General features: G+C 44.6%; 1 protein-coding gene across 1 annotated transcript in view; it reads right to left on the bottom strand.

The window, feature by feature from the left end:
* The window catches only part of TRAPPC12 (trafficking protein particle complex subunit 12), a 791,394-nt gene that overhangs the window by 205,388 nt on the left and 563,856 nt on the right, over positions 1-22,150 (bottom strand). Inside the window, exon 13 of the mRNA XM_044070401.1 lies at positions 15,960-16,058. Coding sequence (XP_043926336.1) covers positions 15,960-16,058 — 99 coding nt within the window. The remainder of the gene's footprint in view (positions 1-15,959; positions 16,059-22,150) is intronic.

Raw genomic sequence — 22,150 nt, 5'->3', positions numbered from 1 at the left:
GACTGGAGGGGGGGGCTGTGGAATTCCCATGAAAGGAGGGAGATTCTTCCAAGTCATAAAATAGCCTTTTAGGATAATGGATAGGACCCAGGCATCTTGAGTGATCCTTGTCCAGGCTGGAAAAGAAAGAGAAAGAGGTGTATGACTTGGAAGGGAAAGTTGGTTGCCACAGAGAACTGTCTGGCCTGAAAGGATTGCTGAGAAGGGACTGAAGACATTTTTGACAGAGGGGGTCTTCTAGTAGACTTCTTAGACCTAGGAGCAGAGGAGGAAGCAGAGGAGGAACTAGCAGGTCTCCTAACAAAAGAGGTCTCGATAGGGAAGCTTCTATGAAATTTAGGGACAGGAGAAACAAACATACTTGAAATCTTGAAGCTCCTTCCCTTTTTCTTGCAGAGCCTTAAGCAAGTCTGCAGCTGCAGAGCCAAAAAGGGCAGATTTGTTCACAGGAGTATCTAGTAAATTTGCCTTAATATCACCTGGTAATGACTGACGTCTCAGCCATGAATACCTCTTAAGCACAGAGGCAAACGGCTCTAGATGATGTCTGAACAGCATCATAGCTGTACTTAATGGAATGTCTAGCTACTTGAGAGGATGCAGCCAAAAGTGACAGGTCCTGTGTTTTAATCTCAGAATCTGGTAAAGAAGACAAGGTCTGTGAAGCTTGAGAAAGCAAAGCTAAGGAGTGCCTAGACATGTGAGTCTGGTAGTTAATAGCTTTGATAGTTAAAGTGGAAGAAGTATATAACTTTTTATCCAGTCTCTCAAGTATCTTGCTCTCTATCAGATGGAAGAAGCTGGTCAGAAGCAGATAAAAGTACAGTTTTGTACCTACCATAAATGTAGATGTTCGAAGATCCACATTGCTGCAGTCCTTACACTTGGGTAGTCCGCTGTCCTCGGTCGGCCCGAATATCAAAGTATAAGGCTGACGTCGGTCAAGCATTTGACTGACATCAGGACGTCAGGGTACAAATGCGCATGACTGACGTCATATCCTCAGTCTTTTCTTGCCCCAGATGTCAGAAGACCCTAAAAATAAAGGTCAAAACCAAAAGACAGCAAACAAACATCCAAGCACCCTTGCCCTAAATATATGTACAAAATATACACTATATACACAATATGTACCACTCAACCCACACAACCACCTCTAACTACAGAGGGAAGGAGGGAGGGTAATTGGACTGCAGCAATGTGGATCTTAGAACATCTACATTTATGGTAGGTACAAAACTGTACTATGTTCTTCATCTCACATTGCTGCAGTCCTGGTAGAATCCCAAAGCAGAGGGGAGGATGGCCAAACTATAAGGAAGCAGGAGCTGCCAAAATGCCCTGCAAAACAGCAGTGGCAAAACCAGCCCTGGATTTAGAGTAAAGTGGCAGGTGATAATGCCTAGAGAAAGTATGCACTGAACTCCAAGTAGCTGCCTCCAAAATATCCTTGGTTGCCACCCCCCTCAAAAAGCTGTCAAGTGGCAGTAGCTCTAGTGGAATGAGGCCTAATCCCGGCTGGAATCTCCTTGCCATGATGGGAATAACAGAAAGCAATGCAAAACCCAATCCACTTAGAAATAGTTTGTTTTGACACAGGCTTGCCCTGAGAACTCAAAGCAAAAGAAACAAATAACTGCTGAGACTGCCTGAACCCTTTAGTTCTGTCCAAATAATATCGCAACTGCCTGTGTACATCTAAAGTGTGCAAAATCTTTTCCCCTTTATTTTGGGGATTTGCATAAAAAGTAGGCAAATGAATAGTTTGGTTTAAAGCCACACTAGAAACCACTTTAGGCATAAAGGAAGGATTAGTACGTAAAGATATCCTATCCTTATGGAAAATTAAGAAAGGCTCAACCGCCATAAGGGCCTGCAATTCAGAAACCCTTCTTGCAGAGGTAATTGCCAACAAAAAGCAGTCTTCCATGATAAATATTTCAACTCAGAAGTAGCTGCAGGCTCAAAAGGTTGTAGAGTGAGTTTCTCCAACACAAAATTGAGATCCCAAGCAGGAGTAGGAGCTCTTGTGGGGTCTTATATTCTTTGCCCCTCTAAGAAATTGCTTGAACAAAGGATGAGAAAACAATGGTGGGTCACAATCATAGTGAGCGAAATTGCTGCAGCATGAACCTTAATAGAAGAGAAAGACAAACCTTTGTCCAGTAACTCAGTAAGATATTGAAGAGCCACACTCAAATTAGGCTCAGAAACATCAAATTCTTTGCTGCACTCCAAAATAAAAATCTCTTCCATTTATCTGCGTACACTTTCCTTGTACTAGGCCTTCTAGCTTCCAAAATCACATTCAAAACTTGTTGTGGAAGTTGAGACCCTCTATGGTTCAAAACAGAATATGCCAGGCTGTTAGGTGAAGAGAGTGAAGTTTGACATTCAGCAAATGGCTGTCCTCCTGTGACAACAGGTGTGGAATCGAAGGCAAAGGCCATGGAAGCTTCCGTGCGAGAGTTCTCAGTAATGGGTACCAGTGCTGTCGAGGCCAATCTGGAGCTATTAAAATCATCCTTGGCTTGTCCTGTCTGACCTTTAGAAGTACCTTTGGGAGGAGAGGCAGAGGTGGAAAGGCATACACATGAAGATTGCTCCAATTGAAAGAAAGAGCATCCACTTTCCAAGCTGTGGGATGAAACCTTTTGTGCAAAACTTTGGCAGCTGATGGTTTAGTGGAGAAGCGAACAGATCTATGTCTGGAGTTCCCCATGACACTGTCAATTTCTGAAATACATGAGGATCCAATTTCCACTCGTGGGGATCCATAATTAGTCTGCTCAACACATCTGCTAAGGAGTTCTGTGCTCCTGGCAGAAACCTTGCCTGAAGATTGAGCTGTAAACTGAGAGCAGTCTCCCACAAAATCATTGCTTGCCTGCATAGAGGATAAGAATCGTTCCCCTTGCTTGTTGATGTACCACATGACAGTTGTGTTGTCTGTTAGAATCAACACCTGCCCTCGAAGAAGTAAATCCTTGAAAGCTATTAATGCAAATTGGACTGCTAACATCTCCTTCAGGTTGATATGTAGATGTTGTAGTCTGGCAGGCCACTTGTCTTGTATCCACTTTCCATTTAGATGGGCTCCCCAAGCTTTGTCTGAGGCATCTGTCGTTAAAATCTGACTGCCTCTGGCGGGTCACAGAGAGTCCCTTGTTTAGGTGACATTCCTGAGCCCACCACAAAAATTCCTTTTGAATGCAAGGTATTATTTGAATGACAGTGTCTAGATCCTGGCAGTGCTGTGTCCATACATTTTGAGATACCATTGCAGCTTCCTCATATGCAGTTTGGCATTGGGAAGCACCAGAATACAAGATGCCATGAACCCTAAGGCTTGAAGGACTGTCCTTGCAGTCAGCCCGGACTGATGAGATAGCTGATGGAAGTAAAGGGATAGACTCTTTTGTTTGTCCGGGGTTAAGAAGGCCATCTGGGATGCTGTATTCAGTCTCACACCCAGAAAGCACATGTCCTGAGAGGGTACTAGACTGGACTTTATTTCGTTCACAGAATACCCCAGGCATCTTAGCACTGCTATCACATATTCCAAATGATGAAGAAGCTCTTCCCTTCCTTGAGCCAGAATCAGGCAGTCGTCCAAATAAGGATAGATCTGTATTCCTTTTAGCCTGAAGAAAGCTATCACTGGAGCCAGAACTTTCGTGAACACTCTGGGCAGTAGATAAGCCAAAGGGCAATGCAGAGAACTGATAGTGAGAAGTCCCAGCTCAGCAGATACTTCCTGCAACTTAGTCTGATAGGAACATGAAGGTAAGCCTCCTTGAGATCCAAAGTTACCATCCAATGATCTTTGCCCAGCAGAGGTAAAAGCTGCTGTAACGTCAACATTTTGAACTTGGGAATGTCCAGATAAGTGTTGAGGGTAGATAAATCCAAAATTGGTCTCCACGTGTTCCCCTTCTTTGGTACTAGGAACAGGCGAGAATAAAATCCTAGGCCCACTTCTGGCATAGGGACCGGCTGTATGGCCCCTATTTGGAGTAACAGAGAAACTTGCTTGTGAGCCTCTATTCTTTGTTGAGGAGGAACGTCTGGCATGCCTTTGAAAGGAGGCAAGGTATGGAAATAAAACCTGTAACCGTGGTGTATGATATCCAATACCCATCTGTCTTGGGTAATTAAACTCCAATTTTCTTTGAAAAGTGCCAACCTTCCTCCCAAAGGTGCTGCCAGGCAGAAGGCTCTGGCAGCTGAAAAGGTAGGTCATTGGGTCTGTTTACGAAGGAATGACCCCTGCCCTCACCGAAGACTGTGCAGGAGAACTCCCTGTTCTAGGCCTGAAAGAGCCCTGAGCTCTACCCTACCACGTCTAGATCTACCCCTAGACTGGGAATCATAAGAAGGATCGTCCACCCCTTAGTAGGCCAATTTCTACTAAACTTTGGAGGCTGGACCTGCAAAAATCTTTAACAGTCTGCATAGACTTAGCCTTGTCTTCCATTTTCTTTAAAACTGCCTCAACAGGAGGACCAAACAACACGTCAGATTGTAAAGGAGCATCTAAAATCCTTGTTTTAACATGTTCAGATAAATTTTGATCCCTCAGCCAGGCGTGCCTGCGAAGAACTGACCCAGTGGCAGCCACCCTAGGCGGGGCCTGTACAGCATCAAAACCACATTGCAAGAATGCTTACCCACCTGTTCAGAAACATGTACTAAATCTTGCAACTCTTTACAATCAATACCTTCTGCCAGAGCATCAACCTTAGACTTCAATTGTGAAAGGAGATAGTTTTGGTATTTCAACATGTGAAACTGGCAATTCAAAGCCCTCATAGCAAGAGTGGAAGAAGTATAAACTTTCTTTCCCCATCTATCCAAGGCCCTGGCCTCTGTCTGCAGGAACCGGATTCTTCACAACAGAAGCCTTAACACCTTTAGGCCCCTGGCTAACAGTTTCTGGGTCTGCCCTAGGACTCTTAAAAAGATACTTATGAGCTTCAGGCACCCTGTAATACCTATCCGGTTTAACAGGAGCAGGAGGCAAAGAATCAGGATTAAGAGAAGCCTCTGTAAAAACATCTTCCACTACATCCAAAACAGGAGGTATAGCCAAAGGCCTATGCTGGGGTAAAAAAAAGAAGTTATGTCCTTACCATAACGTTCCATGTGGAGTGTTCATCTCACCTTGGTTATTACACATGGGTTCGGAGCCGATCCTCGGCTCCGTGCCGACTGCAAGCTCTGCATCGAGAAGAAGCTCGAGGACATCTAATACCCACAATCCCCCTCTGCCTTTACCTCAGATCTAGTTTGCAAGCAAACCAGACATAAAGCACGCACACATGCCAAACTATATACATAAAAGTACATATATACACACATACCAAGGGTATGATAGTAACACTAATACTGCAACAGCAGAAGGAGAATACTCCAGACCAGACACCAAATCGAGCGTTCTTCCTAAGGGTGGGAAGGGTGGGAGTGTAACAAGTGAGATGAACACTCCACATGGAGCGTTATGGTAAGGACATAACTTCTTTATGTGAGAGTGTTCAATCTGCCTTTGTTCTTACATGGGTAGCGTCCTAGCTCCATAATCCTGAGGAACTCAAGGAGAACGTTCTTGAGCACAGTGGAACCAAAGGTTGCCCTATCCTAGAAACCCTGTCCACTTTGTAATGAGATATAAATGTATGTGGTTTAGCCCAAGTAGCAGCCGCTGAAATAGTGTCTAGTGGTAAGCGAGCTGCGTGAGCCAAAGATGTAGAAACTGATCTGGTGGAATGTCCTTTGGGTTTTGCTGATAATGTTTGGTCAGAGGCTTCATAAACATATGTGATACAGTCAGTTAGCCATTTAGAAAGAGTTCGTTTCGTAACTGCAAGACCCTTTCTGCTGTCAGCAAAAGCTACAAATAGTTGATCAGATTTCCTGTGGTCTTTTGTTCTATCCAAATAAAATCTGAGTTGTCTATGGACGTCCAGTTTGTGCAACATATACTCCAATTTATTAGAGTGGTTCTTAAAGAAGGTGGGTAATTCGATGGACTGATTAATATTACTAGAAGAACAAACTTTGGGGAGAAAGGATGGATTAGTGCGTAGGGATACTCTGTCAGAATGAAATATTAAATAAGGATGTTTGACAGAAAGGGCCTGAAGCTCAGACACTCGTCTAGCAGATGTAATGGCCACTAGAAATAAAGTTTTCCATGATAAAAATTTCAATGTGCAACTTGAGGCTGGTTCAAAGGGTGGCAACATCAATTTAGAGAGCAACAGATTTAAATTCCACGGTGATGTCGGACTTCTGACTGGTGGTCTGATATGAAAAGAACCTTTTAAAAAGGCTTTACAAAGTCTGTGAGCCATAATAGGCACCACATTCCTCTACATGATAGTTAGAAATGGCAGCTAACTGTACTCTTAAAGTAGCGGGGAAGCTCCTTCATGAAATAGTTCAGTCAAGAACTCTAAAACCTTGTTTAGGAGCTGTAACAGGGTCCAAATGATGTGACTCCAAAAACAAACGTTTCCACTTACTGGTGTAAGTCTTTGTAGTGGAAACTTTATGAGAAGCTACTAAAATATCTTGAACCGCGATGTAAGGAACCGACCTGGCTAAAAGGCGGAGCAGCCAAGCTGCTAGATGGAGAGATTCTAGAGATGGGTGAGGAACTCCTGGCAGTGAGTCAGTAGATCTGGCTCTGGGTCCAGCATCCAAGGTCCCCGAATGCGGTGATGCAATAGAAAGGGAACCAAATTTGACGAGGCCAGAGCGGGCAATGAGAATAATAGTCCTCTGAAGGTTGTTGGCTTTCTGTAGAAACTTTGCAATCAGGGAAATGGAGGAAAAGCATATAGGAGACCGGGGCCAATCGTGCACCAGCGTCCCTGGGGACTTCCCTGGAGGGTAATAGGGCAAAGTAGCTCCTGCATTTGGCGTTCATTGGAGGCAAACAGATCGCAGGTAGGCTGGCCCCATTTGCAAAAATCCTTCTTGCAACTGACTGTTTGAGGGACCACTCGTGAGGCAATAGTATTGCCTGCTCAGCCTGTCGGCTATGGCGTTGGATGACCCGGGATGTGCGTTGCGATCAGAAAGCGACCGGTGGACTCTGCCCATTGCCAAATTCTCATGGCCTCTCTGCATAGTTGGTAAGACCTGGTTCCCCTTGCTTGTTTATGTACCAGACTACGGACATGTTGTCTGTCTGAACTGCAATGGTCCCTGGAGGAAGAAGGGGAGCAAAGTGTTGCAACGCCAAAAACACTGCCCTCAACTCCAGAACATTGATGTGCAGATTGTACTCCAGATTGGTCCATTAAGCCTTGGACTGTCTGTCCCTGAAAGATGCCCCCACCCTATCAGGGAAGCGTCCGTGGTTATAAATGGCAGTGCGCAGCAAAAGCGGTAGCACAAATGGTCTTCCGCTGGATAGGTTGCAAGTCTGTAACCACCACATTAGGTGTGATTTGCATGTTTCGTTATCAAAATTTGTGAGTCAGTGGAAGTTGTTGGAATGACCATTGTGCAAACAGAAGCCATTGTAGCACTCTCATGTGCAGTCTTCCCAATGGTATCGCAATGAGAGAAGCTGCCATGAGACCCAAAACTTTCAGAACAATTTTGCGGAGACTTTCTGGACGACAGTAGAAGAAATGTTGAATTGAAGTGCTACTATTCTTTCTGTAGGAAGTTTTAGAACTAAGTGGCGTATCTAATTCGCTCCTATGAATAAGATATGCTGTGATGGCTGTAGCAACGATTTTTCGAAATTTACTGAAATGCCAAGGTGTATACAAAGTTGTAGGGTGTAATCCCTGGCTTGTATCAGTTGGCCTGGTGGTGGCAGACAGGAGCCAGTCGTCCAGATACGGAAACACCTGGAATCCTAGGCCTCAGATGAGACGCTACCACTGCCATGCATTTGGTGAAGACCCGGGGCTGTAGTCAGACCAAAGGGCAGGGCTCGAAACTGATAGTGACTGGCTCCCAGCCGGGCAAATGATCCCTGGACGCCCTGGCCATTTTGATGTGGTAGTATCGTCCTTCAGATCTATCGAGCACATCCAGTCGTCCTTCCGTAAGAATGGAAGGATCGATTGAAGCGTGAACATTCGAACTTTTCCTTCTTGACAAAGGTGTTGAGATGGCTTAGGTCCAGAATCGGCCTCCAGTCCCCTGTTTTCTTTGGAACTAAAAGAACCTTGAGTAAGTTCGAATCCTATTTGGTCCGCTGGGACTGGTTGGATGACTCTTTTTTCTAGCAGCTTTGAAATTTCTGTAGCTGCTGGGTCTCGCAGATGGGGTGGTACATCTGGGAGTTTCTCTTTGGAATGGGTGTGGATAGAAATGGGATTTTGTAACCTCTGGTAACAATGCTTTTACCCAATTGTCTGAAGAGAGGTTTTGCCAGGCCTGAGGGTATAAAGCTAGCGACCCCGACTGCCTCCAGAGCAGGACAGTCGGGCCTCCTCTCAGGAGTGCTGAAAAGGTTTGCCAGGAGGTTATCCCTGTCACCTTGGTTTTGCGGACCCCTCTGCCGCCAGGCGGCGTCTTCCACCTCTGCCCCCTCTGCCTCTAGAGGGCATCACCCTGTGTGTTTGGGAAAGATCCTTGGGGTTTCGAAACCACATTTTCCCTACGTTGCCCTTTGGGTACGGTCTGGAAGGGGGAAAACGGACTCCGACAGCAGACAGAGTCTTTCCCTCCTGTTCACACCGGGTAAGGGTCTCCTTTACTTTAGGGCCAAAAGTGTGGCTCCGTCAAATGGGCGTTAGTAAAGGAAGACTTGAAGGCTTCATAAACAAACATAAGCGCATCCAGGATTGCCTACGAAGAGCAATCGCTGAAGCCGCTGCCCTACTCGATCCTTCGGCTGCATAGGATATCAGCCTCATGGACGAGTTTACAATGGACGTAAGGGTGTTGAGATGCGCTGTGACTCTCTCTGAAACAGCAGCATCTGTAGTACCCTGGAGGGTATCTCCCAACTCTTTGACTAGATCCCTCTGTAAACGTGTAAAATGAGTCAAATAGTTCAGGGAACACATAGAGAAAGCCGCTGAACTGAAAATGCGCTTCCCGTATCTGTCCATGGTCCTAGAATCTTTGTTAGGCGGATGGACAGATGAGGAAGATTCCGACATCTCCTTTTTCGTGGCCGCTGCCACCACCATGGCGTCTACTGGAACTCCTTTGGTGAGGTAAGCCTTGTCCTGTGGTGCTGTAATGTACTTATTTGGCTTCCTAGGGACTGGTTCCACCGTGTCAGGAGTCTCCACCCTTGAGCAATTAATTCCATTAACTCATCAAAGGCGGAGTGACCCAGGAGGAGGAAGGCGAGCACCAAATGCCTTCAGCAAAACTGACTCATCCTCAGAAGGGGGGAGGGCTTGCCAGTCACCTCTCTGTTTTAGGATCTCCAAGATGTCAGAAAAAGAGACATCCTCTGAAGGTGACTTAGGGGACCCTTCTGACTCATCTAAGTCAGTATCAGATGTTAAGGATTCTTGTTGAGAATCCAAGTGTCTCCTCTTACACAGTCTTTTCCTAGGGACTTCTTCGTGGGGAGCATCCGAAGAAGCCTCCGAGGAAGAGGGGCACCCTCCAGGGGTGGCTGAGACACTGGTGCCCGGCTTGGGCGTGGCCGTGGGTGCAGAGGAGGATAACGGTCCTTTGTGGGGAGAAGCTGTACCTGCTGATGTGGTTGTCTGGGTAGACAACACCTTCCTCATGGTCGAAGGCCCCGGGTCCCAGTCGAGGTATCTCCCGGTTCGAAGAAATGGGAAGAATCCCGAAACAGGAACCGAAGGCACCGACCCGAGGCGGAACCGAGTCGATCCGTGCGAGGCCCGAGAGGCGTCGGAACGAAACATCGGTCCGACTCGGTCCCGGAACCAAGGATGGATCCTAGGCCCGAGACTCCAGTACCGGATCGGATGGAGTCGAGGTGAGCAATGCCGACCGAGAAAAAGGCGGTTCTGGCACCGAGGGCTTCACAATCATCAGTTCAGCTTCTTCCGGCTCCGAAGACTGGACAGGTCTCGGAGGAGGAACAGATGGAGATAGTGGCAGGCCTTCAAGTCTCGACATCAACTGAGAGGAGACCGAGATAAGCTTGGATAGGGCCGTATGCTCCATCAATTTCTGCACCACACGGTCCACATCGGTGTCGGAAAGGGGCCTGGAAGAGCGAGTCGAAGGATCGAAGACGGAGCCGACCTCAACAGAGTCGGTGGAGGGAGCTCTGTCACGGTTCCAAGACTCGAGGCTCGAAACTGCCAACAGTTGAACACTCGGCCGAAGTCTGTGGAACCGGTGATCTAACTAGACCGAAGAGCTCGGAGCCGATGACTTGGGCTCCGGCGTCTTCGACCTTCGAGGACTTGGATGCCTGGTCTGAAGCATCCAGAGCCTCCTGGAAAGAGGGTTTCAACAATCCTCTATCCATCAGTTTCCTCGCCTATCTGTCATGACCCTCCCACTAAAAGAGTGACAAATAGAACAGTCCTCTTGTAAGTGGAGAGGGCCAAGACAGTAGACACAGGAACTGTGGTTGTCTGTGACCGACATCTTTTGGCCACACTGACAACGTTTGAAGCCAGATTTCATTTTCTCAGACATAATGAAAAGAAAGAAAACAGTCCAGTCCAGTAACAGTCAATCCAGGTAACAAAAGTCAAATCCGTATTTTGTAAGTCCGATTGTCAATTCAAGTAGGGGTGGTAGGCCCCGAAAAACTCTATACCAGTTAGTTAAACTAAGTTAAACTAATCTAATGGTACCGAGAATTCTGCTCTACTCACACACCGTACACTAACTATCAATAACTATAGTTCTTAAAGAAGTTCTTTGAAATTTTAACCAAAATAGTTAAAATCTTATCTGTAAAAGCCTCGAGCTAGCCTCCAGCGATGCGTATGCAGCAGCGGCAAACTAGATCTGAGGTAAAGGCAGAGGGGGATTGTGGGTATTAGATGTCCTCGAGCTTCTTCTCGATGCAGAGCTTGCAGTCGGCGACGGAGCCGAGGATCGGCTCCGAACCCATGTGTAAGAACAAAGGCGAGATTGAACACTCTCACATCAAAAATTCCCTAAGCCTTTTCCTGGAATCAGAGAAGTCCTGACCTTCCCACTTAAAATGCTCCCTCATGAAATGAAGAGTTTCTGAAAAAGAAAAATCCTCAGGAGGAGAAGCAGAAGGAGTAGAATCATCCACATCAGAATAAGGAGAGTACTCCTGCAAGTCTTCAGCCGAAGACTCTGAAATATCTGAAGCCTGCTCAAAACTCCCTAGCTCAGGCTCCACCCTAGGTCTCTTATCAGGAGGGGGCATAGAACCCCTAATCAAAGTAATCAAATCTTCTGCCAATTTAAGCATATGCTTCTTGGGCACAGTTCCTGAAGAGCTAGGGGTAACACCAACTGAAGCTAAACCTGGCCTGCCCCTGGGAGAAGCCTTGGAAACAGAAGGAGAGGGCCTAACCACCCTAGGCAGGGAGGGGAGTATAGTAACCTGAGAAGCCCCATCAGCCTGGCCTGCCTCCTGAGAGGCCACATCCTGCAATAACAGAGTCTCTCCCTGGGATCCCAAAGAAACCTCCGGTGGAACCACCGGCTCCACCGACACCTCTAAAGAACCGGCGTCTGGTACTGACGGTTCCTCTAGCCTAGGTTTAACTGCTTTGTCCTTGCGCTTCTTGAAGAGCGGGCCGGAGCATCCGACGGCATTTTATTTGCAACGCTTCCCGAAGACTAACCTGGCACAATCTAATCTTCTCTTAATAATTTTTATTGAATCTAGCACAAGAGCGACACCCAACAACGTCGTGCTCAGGCCCTAAACAAGGAATACACAAAGTATTTGTGTATCTGTTTCCCACAAGAAATACAATTATTCACTTTTTCTGACATCCGGTAAACCACTGAGGCAAGTAAAAACCAAAATATTCCTAGCAGGTACTTAGCCAACTTTGACTAGCAAGCTTTACAAAACTGACTGGGTCTGAAACTCCGAAATCGAACAATTTCAGAATACCAACCGGCACTTGCAACGCTGCTTCTGCATCGGACCATGCGGCAAAAAAGACTGAGGATATGACGTCGGTCATGCGCATTTGTACCCTGGCGTCCTGGTGTCAGTCAAATGCGCCTTTGATATTCGGGCCGACCGAGGACAGCGGACTACCCAAGTGTAAGGACTGCAGCAATGTGAGATGAAGAACATCCAGGAAGACTTATCTCAAGCTATGGAGACCACAGCTGGATCTACAGAGAGCCACTTATATAGAAATTTTCAGTCATCTGGTACGTAAAACCTGTCAGGCCTCTTGGGAGCAGGGGCCTGAGAGTCTGGAGCTTTACAGGAGGAAGCAAACATGTCTAGGAAAGCTGGAAGGACTGGAGGAACTGCAGAAGGAGAGGGAACCTCCATCTGAAGGAGGTCATAATATCTTTTCTGTGCTTCAGAAATCAACAATCCCATTTGAAGAAATCCCTCATTTTATTAATAGTCACTCCAAAGGAAATTTCTTCTTGAGGGGAATCCCCTCTGTTGGATTCCTCCTGAAGGGATGCATATTCCAGAGGTGAAGTAATTTAGATGGAATATACCAGGGAGTCATCATAAGAGGAAGAGTCCTCAGAATCAGAGTTAAGCACCTGAGACCCAGCAGCCTGAAGTGGAGAAGTGAAAGAAGACTGAGAAAGAGAGGAAATAGGCATCAAGGCCTTAATCATACCCTGGAAAAAGGCATCCCAATCTGAGAAGGGAGGTTGGGATGTTGTCTTTTGTTTCTTCTTCAAGTGTCTTTCTGTGAAAGGTGACAAGGAAGAGGAACCCGACATAGGCCTAACGGCTGACGTAGTTAGAGAAGGATTCCTAGTCGCAGCAGTGATGTTGCTGGAGTCATCCAACAAAACATGCTATGGTTCCCCCATATCGCCCAAAACAGACGTCTGCATAGCCTTGGACATGATGGGATCCTTGCCCTTGATAGCTTCCACAGAGGTACCTGCCAAAGAAGCAGACCCAACCTCCGACCGTACCATCGGGTCATCACCCACTTCAAGGGGTACATCTGAGGTAGAAGGCACAGTGGAAGAGGATTCAGGTTTCTGCTTACTCACTTTCCTCTTCAAACTTGTCTCGGCCGAAGGACCCCCGGAACCTTCCACAATGTCTTTAGCCAGACGTTTAAGCTGCTGATTCTCAAGATATAGATTAAGAGATGAAAGCTAGTTACGCAAAGTCTTAGGCACAAAGGCCTGACAGATGGGACAAGATCTGTAGTTGTGACTAGGCCCTAAACAGAAAAGACAGAGGTCATGGCTATTGTTATGTGGAATCTGCATTACATACCTACACTTGCCCTTCCTGGATGACATGACCAAAAACAAACGACAGTAGCAAGAAAATAAATCCCCAGTGGGGCACTTATCTGAAGCTGGTAGTGACACACACGAAATTCGATTGCAGACCGTACACAGGAGTCAACTTCCTGAATGGGGAGAAAAGTTGTGAGGATGGTACGTGCAGATGTCCTTTTATGGCTGACGTTGTCAAAGCAGATGGGTTATGTCACAGTGGCTGAAAGGTTTTGTATACTGGCTGGACGTCAGGTCATAGGGTGGAATACTACCTATATGTAAAGAATACTGCAACACTGAATACAAGGATATATATATATATATATATATATATATATATATATATATATATATTAAGTTTTCATGATTAGGGTGATGTTTGATTACAGGTTCTTATTTTCTATTGGGTGGTTTAACTGTATATATAGCTCTGTGTTTTTAGGGATGATATTGTTTCTGAAGAAGTCTTATTGACAAAAGTGGTGAATAAGGAAGGGTTACGCCAATTCCGTTGTGTTATTTCCTGTGCCTTTCAGTGGTTCTTTTGTTTTTTGGGGGTGAATAACACACTGAACATATCTGCAGATGATAGAACAACAAGGCCACAGTCCTGAACAGTATAAAGAGAGTAGCAAGGAACCTTAGAAATTCTCTACATGTGGGCAAGAGAGGTAGCAAATGAGGTTCAGTACAGACAAGTTGAATGTTCTACAATTTTAACACATCAGTCCAAAGGTTACACACAAGTAAGGAGATACTAAATTAGAAGAGCCTTCAGCTAAAACGGACCCATAAGTGAAAAACACATCAGCCTTAGACCATGTAGGGCAGTAAAAATATCAACAACATGTTGAGCTGTATTCTGCAGGCCATAAATTCCATGGACAAGAAGGTTATTCTTCCACTCTGTCAAATATCTGTGAGATCACAACTGGACTACTGTCTGGTATTCTGGGGACTTCAGAAAGAAAAGAAGGTGAAAACTAGAAAGAAGTCCAGAGGAAAATCATGACGGTCTTTAGAGGATGAAAGGAAATGGGTATGACAGCATCTGAACTGCTGAACTTGTACACATCAGACACTAGGAGATAAAGTGGAGATCTAATATGAGGATACAACTAAGTTGTGGACCCTTGGAAAAGACTACCTGAGTGGGTTGTAAGTTTTGAATTCACAGTGCCTTCAAGGAGGCATGTTAGAGCTGAAGGCTTTAGTTCACTTTTAAATGAATCCTAATTGTTCAAATCCATTCCACTGAATAAGCTCAAATCTATAATGTTTTAACTTATCCAGGAGGATGTGTGAATTTTAAGCTAAGGTTATATTAGTTACCAAGGCTCTAGGCTGAAGCCCCTATATAAGGGGGTTGCCCCCTCCAACTTAATCTAGGGCAGCATATTTAAACAGGTTTAATGGAAGGGGTTCAACCTAATGCAATTTCTTTAAAAGCAAACTAATTTTGTGTCGGATTCTAGCTAAAAGGAGTTCTGTTCCCAAGTTATGAGAAAGGCAGAGGCTGCATATTACACTCAGCAAAATTGGCACAGTAGTCAATCTCCTTCTGCCATCACACTAAGTAATGTAATTCAGACCATACAAGTAAAGTTGTGGTTTGTGAACTGGATGCCAAATGAACAGCTTACTTTGATGACTTAGTTGCTTTAGGTATCAAATGTAGGAACTTTTCCACAGTGGCCATCAGGATTGCAAACTAAACAGTGAGGGGTAGAAAAGGAGGTTCGATAGCTACCATGCCCTACTAGTATGGCATAAGACACCACAGTGGGTTCTGGCAGATGGCATGTATACCTTTGACTGTGGGAGCTCCTCAGAATAACAGTCATAGAGGAATAAAACCTATCCTAATTGCAGACCCACCAATGAGGGTTCTTAATATCAGATTAATGAAGTACAATCTAGAGGACAGAAGAATGGACATTTTCTAAACAAAAAAAAAATAAAAAAACATACTGTTTGTCATGAAGGAACATAGAATTCTCCTTGAAGGTACTGTAGGGTTAAAAATAATGGATAAATTCAATATACAATAAAGCAGTTCCAGCGAGGAATGAAGGGAGGCTGGCTGTTGGTTAAGAACAGACAGCACATCCAAACAGTAAAGACATAGGTGAAACAAGGCTGATGTACCTACAAAAATGTATGACTGCTGCATATTATGAAATTGCTTCAAGATGTTTACGCAAGCACATTTTCACAGTCTCATAATCGTATCTGTGCAATGTGCTAGTCTGACATTTATCTATTTAAATTTCTGCCGTCAATATGTTCTTGCTTGCATTTAATTCATAAATACATTGTGCAGTTTACTAAACCAAGAGAAAAGAAAAACATGATAATACTTCAACAAAGCCCACTGCTTTACAATAAAAAATGAAATTAAATGACAAAATCATTGTCAACACATTCATTTTCCAGGGACCGAGTTCCTTCAATTAGAATATCAATTTCAACAACTTTGCAACATTAACAGGACTTTTAAGTTATTTTTCCCAGTAAACAATCACAACTAAATAAGACTACTTAACAGCTTCATGTCATTATCAGAGACAGCAAGCGCTCAGATGCTTTTACTCTAAGTTTACCTGAAGGAAAATCCTTCCAATTCCACTCAGAAGCTGAGGTTCTTGTTCCGGCTGATACTGGATGATTGAGCGGTACATATCCACAGCAAGCACATACTCCTGAGGGGAATAAACAAAAAGATGATTTTTATCAGCTTCCAGTGAGTGCTCACAATGCAGTGCTACATAAAATGTTTTACAGTACGATTAAGGTAGAACAGTGCACACTGTTAAAGAAAGAATGGAGATTTTATAATGGCTGTTAATTTCTGGTTCATAGAAGCATGAAAAATTACTGACACAAAGAAGCACAACTAGACAAAAATAATGTGAGCATTCCTGATAAGCTTCTAGCAAACCGGCATCACATGAGTTACAACACTGTCGACTGAAAGGTGGCAAGCCAACCTCCTGCAACCCATGTGTGTATGTGTGTGTGTGGGGGAAGGGGGGGGGCTGCAACCATCACACATCCTTTGTATATTTACATATTCCAATTCTGAGGCTACAAAAACTCATTGCTAATGTAATAGTCAATTTTATGGCAAAACCAATTATTTCCTTTTCTCTGACACTATGTGAAGAGTTGGAATATATTTATAGCTGGGGTGAGGAGGCAGACTCCTGCACCACCCCATCACAAATGATACAGGGAAAGAGGCTTTGCCCCACCAAATCTATGATCCTTCAACTACTAACTGTTAGAATCTTTGCAAATCTTGTGACATTTGGTGTTTGATCAGTTGTATGCTGATAAGTTAACAGTTGGTAATTTATGTTTCTGTGGTTAATGATTTAGATTCATAAGCTTATTCTTTTTGCCTCATGCCTGCCAATCATAAATTGAGACTTGAGACCATTCATTCCTCAGTGGTGATCCTCAGAACCTAAGGGACAGCAGCTGTATGGTGAGGGCTGCCTGCTTTATTCATTTATGCCACTGGAGCTGGCTGGATTCACAAGCTAATGCCTACAATGTTTTTTTCTCCAGCTCTAATATCCAGTGATGACTCCCTCATTCAACTTCAACCACTCATTACACTGGTTAAAAGCCAATGTTGTCAAAGGTACAGCCTTGGACATTGGCGAAGTCCAAGCCCAGTCTGTCTTTCATATGGAAGCTTATGGAGCCAAGGCTTAAACAAGACTAAGCTTCACATTGTTTGGTACATACTTTTTGCATTCTTTTTTTTCTCTCTCTCCTATCATCATCCTGACAGCTGTCCTAGTGCTCCACATTTTTTACTGGGTTTACTGGCCACTCTAATCCACCCCTGTAGTAACACCAAATTTTTGGTCAATGCCAGACAGAACCCTGAGGGAGTCCTGGGGAGAAATGCTGTCTATTTTTCAGCTGGGGAGGTACTATCTTAAGCTTATCTCTGGTTCCTTTGCCCTACAAGTGCCATGGCAACATCTGTGAGTTGGTGCAATGGGTAGATGGCACTGAACCACACATCATTTACACAAGGAGCCGACATCAACAAACTGCCCCAGTCCACAATGGTAACACATCATGACTGACTTCACAACCACCACCAGGAAGCTCCAATTGCTTGGCATGCCTGTGCATACACCTCCTCCCCCTAGGATGGACACACCCATCCTCCTTGCCTTTCCATCAGTTCCCCAAGCAACTAATTTAACTTGGGTCAACTAGGCTGTAGTCCGGTTTTTATCCCTCTATGCCACCAGAGTGGCCCACATTGCTCAGTATTTGTTTTCTGTTATCTAGTTTAATACAACAGGGAGAACACAAACTAGGAGCTTTGTGTCTAATATCTTTCATATCTTAGTTCCTACTGTGCCTCTACCAAACTGCCAGCTCCTGTCACCAACAGGTCAAGACTACAAAAAATAGAGATGGACTCTTAAATGTATGTCTTTCTCTAACTTAATATAGCCTCTTCTCAAATTATCTTATCTTAGTGCATTAGCACTATGAGTGGCACTTTTATGCTGAAGGCAGTGTAGAACTTTGCCAAAGACATGTAGGATGGATGACAAAACAATTATCCTTGCTGTTGCACTAGGACTCCAGATAATGTAAATTTGGGAAAAAATGTCTACCTTAATTTGATGTGACCTTCAAGGAGGGAGGAAACATTCACACTGCATAGGGTTTTTATGGAAATGCACTTGAAATCAACTACAAGTGCAAGGATAATAAAAGTGTAGTGGTGGCTGTTTCACACACCTGATCTACTTGGACAGTACTCACAAGTCAAGACAGCACTGCTTCTGTAACCCACAGCACTTTACAACTTCCACGTGAACTGCCTAATTTCATAAGGATGTCGCACACAATATTTCTGTAATCCCCATGACACTTCTCTCACTTTGCAGTAAATAATTTTATTCCCAGGGATGTCAGATAAATTATTTCCCTATAATAATTAATGCAAGCCTGCTGAAACAATGACTTTATAACAAACTACATTTCCTAACAAATAAGAAAGCTCCATGGGTGTGGATCTGTTATTCCTAGTTTTGTATACCAAGTGTCCATAAATGAGGAAGGAAAAGTACAGTTGTGTACACTTACCATAAATGTAGATGTTCGAGTGTATTCACTGTTGCAGTCCTTACAAATGGGTTATCCGGCTCCCGGTAGCCCGCAGTCAGCCAGAATACCAAAGTCCTTGGTATATGACATTGGCTGCCTCTGGAATAAGCCTGATGCCAGGATGCCAGGATGTCAGTTATAAAGGCAGGCAGCCACCGTCATTTCCTCAGTTTTTCTTGCCATAACTGTCAGGAGCCTCCAAAAAAGTAAGACCAGGTAAAGAAAAAATCCAGTCTGTGCCCTAGGAAAAAAGGGGGATGGAAGGGTGGGGGGACCAGGACTGCAACAGTGAATACACTCAAACATCTACATTTATGGTAAGTGTACACAACTGTACTATGTTCATCGTGTTTCACTGTTGCAGTCCTTACAAATGGGTTGATTCCCAAAGCCCAGGAAAAAAACAAAAAGGGGGGAGGAACACCAAAGATTAATGGTTGGTAAGAATGCCCTGCAACACTGCAGTGGCAAAATCAGCCCTGGACTTAGGAAACAAGGGTAGATTGTAATGCTTGGTGAAAGTGTGGACAGAGGTCCAGGTAGCTGCTTTCAGGATGTCCTTAGTAGGTACACTTCTAAAAAAAGCTGCTGAGGTAGAGGTAGCCCTCGTAGAATGGGTCCTAATACCCTGAAGAGGAACCTTGCCATGATGTAAGTAACAAAAGTGAATACAATGAGCAATACACTTAGAAATAGTTTGTTTAGAAATAGGTTTGCCCTGGGCTCCAGAAGCAAAACTGACCAACAACTGATCTGACTTTCGGAAATACTTAGTCCTATCCAGTTAAAACCTAAGTTGCCTATGCACATCCAGAGAATGTAGCAACCTTTCTCCTCTATTTTAAGGAGATTAGAAAAGAAGGTAGGCAGGTGGATAGACTAGTTAAGAGTCGGGCTAGAAACCACCTTAGGCATAAAAGTAGGATTAGTCCGAAGAGAAACCTGATCCACATGGAAAGTGATAAAGGGCTCTACTGCTATTAGGGCCTGCAGCTCAGACACTCTTCTAGCTGAAGTAATGGCCAAACAAAATGCAGTTTTCCAAGAGAGAAACTTCAAATCTTCTGAGGCAGCAGGCTCAAAAGGAAGCAGAGTAAATTTCTCAAGCACAAAATTAAGATCCCAAGCCGGAGTAAGTGGCCTTCTGGGAGGCTTTAAATTGCCAACTCCCCTGAGGAACTGCTTCATCAGGGGATGAAAGAAAATGGGTTGCTCAAAGGAACAGTGAGCAGAAACAGCTGAAGAATGAATCTTGATAGAAGAGAAGAAAAGTCCACCATTAAGTAAACCTGCCAGGTAATCAAGAATTAGAGGAAGAGTAGGTTGAGATGGGTCTTCTCCTCTAGTCTGCATCCAAATGGAGAATCTTTTCCACTTATCTGCATAAGATTTCCTAGTACTAGGCCTCCTGGCCTCACAAAGGACCTCAACTACCTGTTGAGAAAGGTCTAAATTATGAGCCAGGCAGTCAAATGCAGAGTCTGCAGGTGAGGATGGAGAATCTTTCCTCCGTCCTGAGCCAAGAGATTTGGTATCAGGGGAAGATGCCAAGCCCGAGACTGGGAAAGACTGCAAAAAAGTGGATACCAATGCTGCCTGGGCCAGTCTGGAGCTATGATGATGGCCCTTGGTTTTTCATCCCTTATCTTTAACAGTACTCTGGGAAGAAGAGGCAGAGGAGGGAATGCATAGATTGATAGCTATGTCCAGGGGAAGGACAGAGCATCCACTTTCCAAGCTTTTTTGTGATGATCCCTGGTGCAAAAGGTTGGAAGATGGTGGTTGGTCGGAGAAGCAAAGAGATCCACCTGAGGAGTGCCCCAACTCTGAATAATGCGATGGAAGATGGTTTTGTTTAGTTGCCACTTGTGAGGATCCAGGACCTGCCTGCTCAATTGGTCTGCCAATGTGTTGAACCTTCCTGGAATAAACTGGGCTATCAGATGAATGCCCAAAGAAGCTGCCATGGACGATAGTCTCATGCTTTGTCTGCACAGGGGGTAAGAGTGAGTCCCTCCTTGCTTGTTGATGTACCACATGATTATAGTGTTGTCTGTCCTGACTTTATCAGGAGAAAGAAAATGCTTGAAAGCCATCAAAGCCTGCTGAACTGCCATCATTTCCTTCAGATTTATGTACAGCTGAGCTTGTTGATAGGTCCAAGTTCCCTGAATGCATGTGCCCCTCTAGATGTGCTCCCCAAGCGTAGTCCAAGGCATCCGTGGTGAGAGTCTGACTGGCAGGATATGGACAGAAAGGTAGGCCTGTGTTCTGTGCACAGGCTGTTGCCCACTAAAGGAACTCCGTCTGCAGGCAGGGAATCAGAAGAAGAATCAAGTCTAAATCCTGAGTGTGTTGACACCAAAGGTTTTTGAGGTACCACTGTATTTTCCTCATATGCAGTCTTGCACATGGAATCATTAGAATACATTAAGCCATGAACTCCAGGGCTTGCAAGAATTGCCTTGCAGAGAGCTGGGTCATGCTTGCCAAGTCCGTGAAGTAATTTGAAAGATCCATCTAGGGAGGCATACCATCTGGGCGGTTGTGTTCAGACTCGCTCCCAGGAATACAATCTCCCTGGTGGGTACCAATTTTGACTTCTTTTTGCAGATTGTGTAGCCCAAAGAGGTGAGAAGATTCATTACAAAGTCCAAATCCTTTAGAAGTTGCTCTGGAGAGCATAGGAACCGGAAGCTGTTGAAGACTGGGGGGGGGGGGGGTGAAAGGGGCACTTAGTGATCTAAAAAGGGCAATTTTTTTTAACTATTTACTACCACAAACAAAGGTTCACTTGGAGGACATTTTAAGCTTAGCCAATCCCTTTTGGTGCTTAAAATAACATTTTCTGATTGGTCTTACTATTATGGCTGATAATTGCATATTAGACCTAGTGAGAATAACTGAACATACCATAGATCATTTCAGGGGACCCTTGTAAGGGATGCAGCATTTACGAACTGTCTATGTCCATTAGTGGCATGAGCCGCATGAAAAAAGGAAGCCAATCTGGTGGTCCCCTGCTATAAACAAACTATACAACAGAAGGAAGAAACTGTTGAAGAAAAGACAAAAATCCCAGGATGCAAAAAACTCCTTCACCAGCCTCAGTAAGAAGCCGAGATCCCTCATAAAATCCTCAAAAGCTAGTTACGAAAATAAAATTGCCAAAGATTCCAAAGACAACCACAAGGCATTCTACAGTTATGTCAAGAATCTAAATGGCAATGCTCAGATCTGCTCTGAGCTACAACAGAATGGCATTAAATATACTGATCCCAAGGATATTGCCAATATCCTGGCAGATCGATTTAGTGCCAACTTCACTCCCCTCTCACCCCCTAAAGGGCACATCTCAATACCAAAAGATTGCCAAATTCTGATAATCACAGCCACACAGGTAGAAACAGCACTCTCCAAAGCTAAGAATACAGCATCCATGGGACCAGATGACATGCCAGGCTGTGTACTACATGAACTACAAAATGAACTGGCACCCCACCTAAGTGTCATGTTTAATCATAGCCTCACCTCAGGCTTCGTGCCTACTGAGTGGCGCACAGCTACAGTTATCCCGCTCTAGAAGGGAGGATCCGCCTTGGATCCTGGGAACTACCGCCCCATCAGTCTGACAAGCCTGATCTGC

The sequence above is a fragment of the Protopterus annectens genome, chromosome 1.part0, assembly GCF_019279795.1.
Source record: "Protopterus annectens isolate FY-2018-M chromosome 1.part0, PAN1.0, whole genome shotgun sequence".
NCBI lineage: Eukaryota > Metazoa > Chordata > Ceratodontiformes > Protopteridae > Protopterus > Protopterus annectens.
This window is presented reverse-complemented; position numbering and strand designations above follow the sequence as displayed.